General features: G+C 36.3%; 2 protein-coding genes across 2 annotated transcripts in view; one reads left to right on the top strand and one right to left on the bottom strand.

Annotated features, from left to right (window-relative positions):
• The window catches only part of LOC112140569, a gene marked incomplete at its 5' end in the record, with an annotated part of 5,044 nt that extends 2,413 nt beyond the window's left edge, over window positions 1–2,631 (top strand). Inside the window, 1 exon segment of the mRNA XM_024263562.2 lies at window positions 1,546–2,631. Within this exon segment, the coding sequence (XP_024119330.1) occupies window positions 1,546–1,766 (221 nt within the window).
• LOC118598481 overlaps window positions 2,266–3,026 on the bottom strand; it is a gene marked incomplete in the record, with an annotated part of 5,459 nt that continues 4,698 nt past the window's right edge. Inside the window, 2 exon segments of the mRNA XM_036211193.1 lie at window positions 2,266–2,475; window positions 2,596–2,860. Coding sequence (XP_036067086.1) covers window positions 2,287–2,475; window positions 2,596–2,860 — 454 coding nt within the window.

Below are 3,026 nucleotides of genomic sequence, written 5' to 3'. Positions count from 1 at the left end.
TCTTTGATTATGATAATGTCATAAGGAAAGAGTCCATTCACGCTGTGCTGTGATCCACCTATGATGAAAAAAATCTCAAGAAAGAGGCAGGTGCAGTTGAATATCTGGTGCTTTGCAGGCTTCAAGCTGCCTTGATGACTACAAAACATTGCATTGTGGGAAACGGTGTCCTGACAGTTCTTGTACTTCAACGGGGGGCTGATCAGAAATGATTTGCGCAAAATGAAGGAAATCTGTATTTTATGTCTCTTTCCAGAAAGTAGTGAATCACTTATGTAAAAATAATCACGATTTTAAGTCATCTGTGGTTATGAGTGTTACTGTTGTGTATAAAAGTTAACTTCAATATTAATTGTATTTATTTGTTTGGGAAAATGGACATTAACCCAGCGGCTATTTATTTCATCCATTTTCCACAGACTGATGTTAAATTTATAGAAATATCATAGTAAAGTTTATACTAAGGAGGAGAGGCATATTCAAATTCAACTGAATATTAAGGACAGCCTTGACTTCCTGTTCTTGTTCAGTCTCGCTGTTCAACGCCATCTCATGCACCTGACCCCGCTCCCAACTGCAGCCGCCTGGTCTCAACGATGATCTAGGCGAAGTACAAGCGAAACACACCTAATGTGAGGTCCCGCTCGTTTTTGTGGGTTGGGAGAGGCTGGTGTACAGACTGAAGGGTTTTTAGAGGAATACTCTGAATGGAGTGAAATGCTGCTTTGGGGTCGTTTCTTGTGAGAAATTACCATTATAATATACTCCAAAACTCAAAAAGTGTGTTTTTTTTGCATTGCTCGGGCCCTTTAAAAATAATCTTAAAGTAATTACCTACAAAGGCACGTAATAGATCAGGTTCTTGTTTCTTTTTAAAAAGAAAATCGTTGTCCTGCTGTTGACAGACAGCAGTGAGGCTGCAGCTGCGAGAGAAGACTATTTACCTCTTAAGACCATTTTTTGTTTCTCTTTGAAAGAGCTTCAGTTAAGAATTACTATGGTGAAATAATCCAATAAGTCATGTTGAAGCATGAGAATGCCAGTTCTAAAGAGGTTAAAAAAAGCCATATTCTATTAAAAAATGAAAACCATAACTAATAAAAGGATCAATAGAACTGAGCTAGTTATAAATGTTCATATTTCTTTTACAGCAAGAATTTTAAAAATAAATTTTCTAATGGAGATCTGAGTCACATCTGTTACAAAATTTTCAATAGTTCTTAAGATCTTAAAGCTAAAGTCAAAAAACTTATTATGATTAAACGCCTATTTCTTTTTTATTACGAGGTAATAGTTTCTATTTTTACTTGGTTGTTGAAACTATTTCAGTGTAAGTGTTAAATATTAAGTTAATAAAAGAAAAATAGGGGAAAAATGTGTTCATTCTTTTTAAAGTATCGGATCGGGACTCTAAATTGTCAGATACTTGAAATAAAATCATTCCTAATCGGATCAGGCCCAAAACAGGATTGGGACATCCTTAATTTTTGGTATGTTAATTGCACACAGGATGCTGCTAATATTGTCCAAAACTCTGTTTTGCAGCATCATGTGAACAACGAAAAGCCCTTCTCAAATTCTGGACTGGATGGGAAGTACTGCCCGGAGAAATGAGTGTTGAAGTGGTGAACAGCCAAAGTTTCCCAAAGTCTTCCACCTGTTTTGAGGTGCTACGTATTCCTGCACGTTACCAAAACTACGAGTCATTTTTTGTGGACATGCAGGCATGTCTCACCTCCATCGATACAGGTTTTGGTCTGGTTTAGGGGGAGCTTTACAACACTTGATTGTTAGTCTTTAAAAGATTCCGTGTTCCACTGTATTTCTGATGTACTGTAAGTTCCGATGTAGTTTTACAAGTTTTGTTCTGTTACAGTCAAAGATTCTGATAAATATTTAGGTTTCATGTATAAAAAGAGACATGTCAGAAGTTAAGTTTTGTTACAAAAAATGTAAGTCTCGAGTCATGACATTTCCCCCATTATTTTTCACACCATTATGCTCAAGTTTATAAGGATAGAAAATTTGTTTTCAGGTTATTTTATGATTATTTTACCATATGTACAGAACTGAAAGGGTAAAATGTAATTTGAGTTTTTACTCATTTTGTTCAGTTCTAGAAAAAAGATTACATGCAACAATCACTGTACATTACAGACCTTTATTAAGATGAGAAATTCAGGTCACACAGTTTCTTTACTTGCAACACATTCAAACTTGAGATTAAAGTTGTTAAAATCAGACATGAGTGGTTTAACATGTACTTCTTCTATAAATGAAGCATTTTTAAAACATCATTCTGAGTGCATGAATAGTTTCAAAGTAAGACTGGCCCAGAGGAACATTGGTATTTGGCAATGCTGAAAGTTCTCGTTCATTCAATGTACGTGGTAGCTGGATCTCAGGAACGATGACTTCAGTTAATGGAGGGTGATTATGTGGTCCTGTCCAGTCCACGCCTTTGTCCTCATTCACCTGACATGTGAGACATGCTAAGCTGAAGAACTGCATTTTGCTGTTTAACCAACTAATACATTTCCATTGCTCAGCATAAATTTTCATGCAAGTTAAAATATGGATCAAACTCAGTTGTACCTCTGAAATGTCTTGGCCCTCTCGTCTGTGCTGCAACCAGAGCTGCAGGGGTGAACGGTTGTTTGTTGTCCTCAGTCCATGATGGTTCCAGGCTTCTTTGAAAGTGTGAAGATGCTGCTGAATGTGATGAAGAAAGCATCTGTGCAGTGCATAGATGTCAATTTCGTCACCAGGATTGAGCAGTCCCTGAATCTCCAGCTGAGTAAAGATGGTGTAGAAAAGATCGAGGACATTTTCATACACATCCCTCCAAAGGCGTTCAATCCTGTAAAATAAAAAAAGGGAAAGATAATACTAAAAATCTTTGTTTATAAATTATTAAGGTCATAAGAAGAGGGTGTAAGGGGAGGGTTTTTACTTGTAATGCTAAACAAGTCAAAAATAAAAAAAAAAATGTAATAAAATGTAGTTATTACATCCACCAAGGAGGT

Source organism: Oryzias melastigma, unplaced genomic scaffold, assembly GCF_002922805.2.
Source record: "Oryzias melastigma strain HK-1 unplaced genomic scaffold, ASM292280v2 sc00917, whole genome shotgun sequence".
NCBI classification, from domain to species: domain Eukaryota; kingdom Metazoa; phylum Chordata; class Actinopteri; order Beloniformes; family Adrianichthyidae; genus Oryzias; species Oryzias melastigma.
Note: the sequence above shows the minus strand (reverse complement) of the source record. Positions and strands in the feature narration are given on the sequence as shown.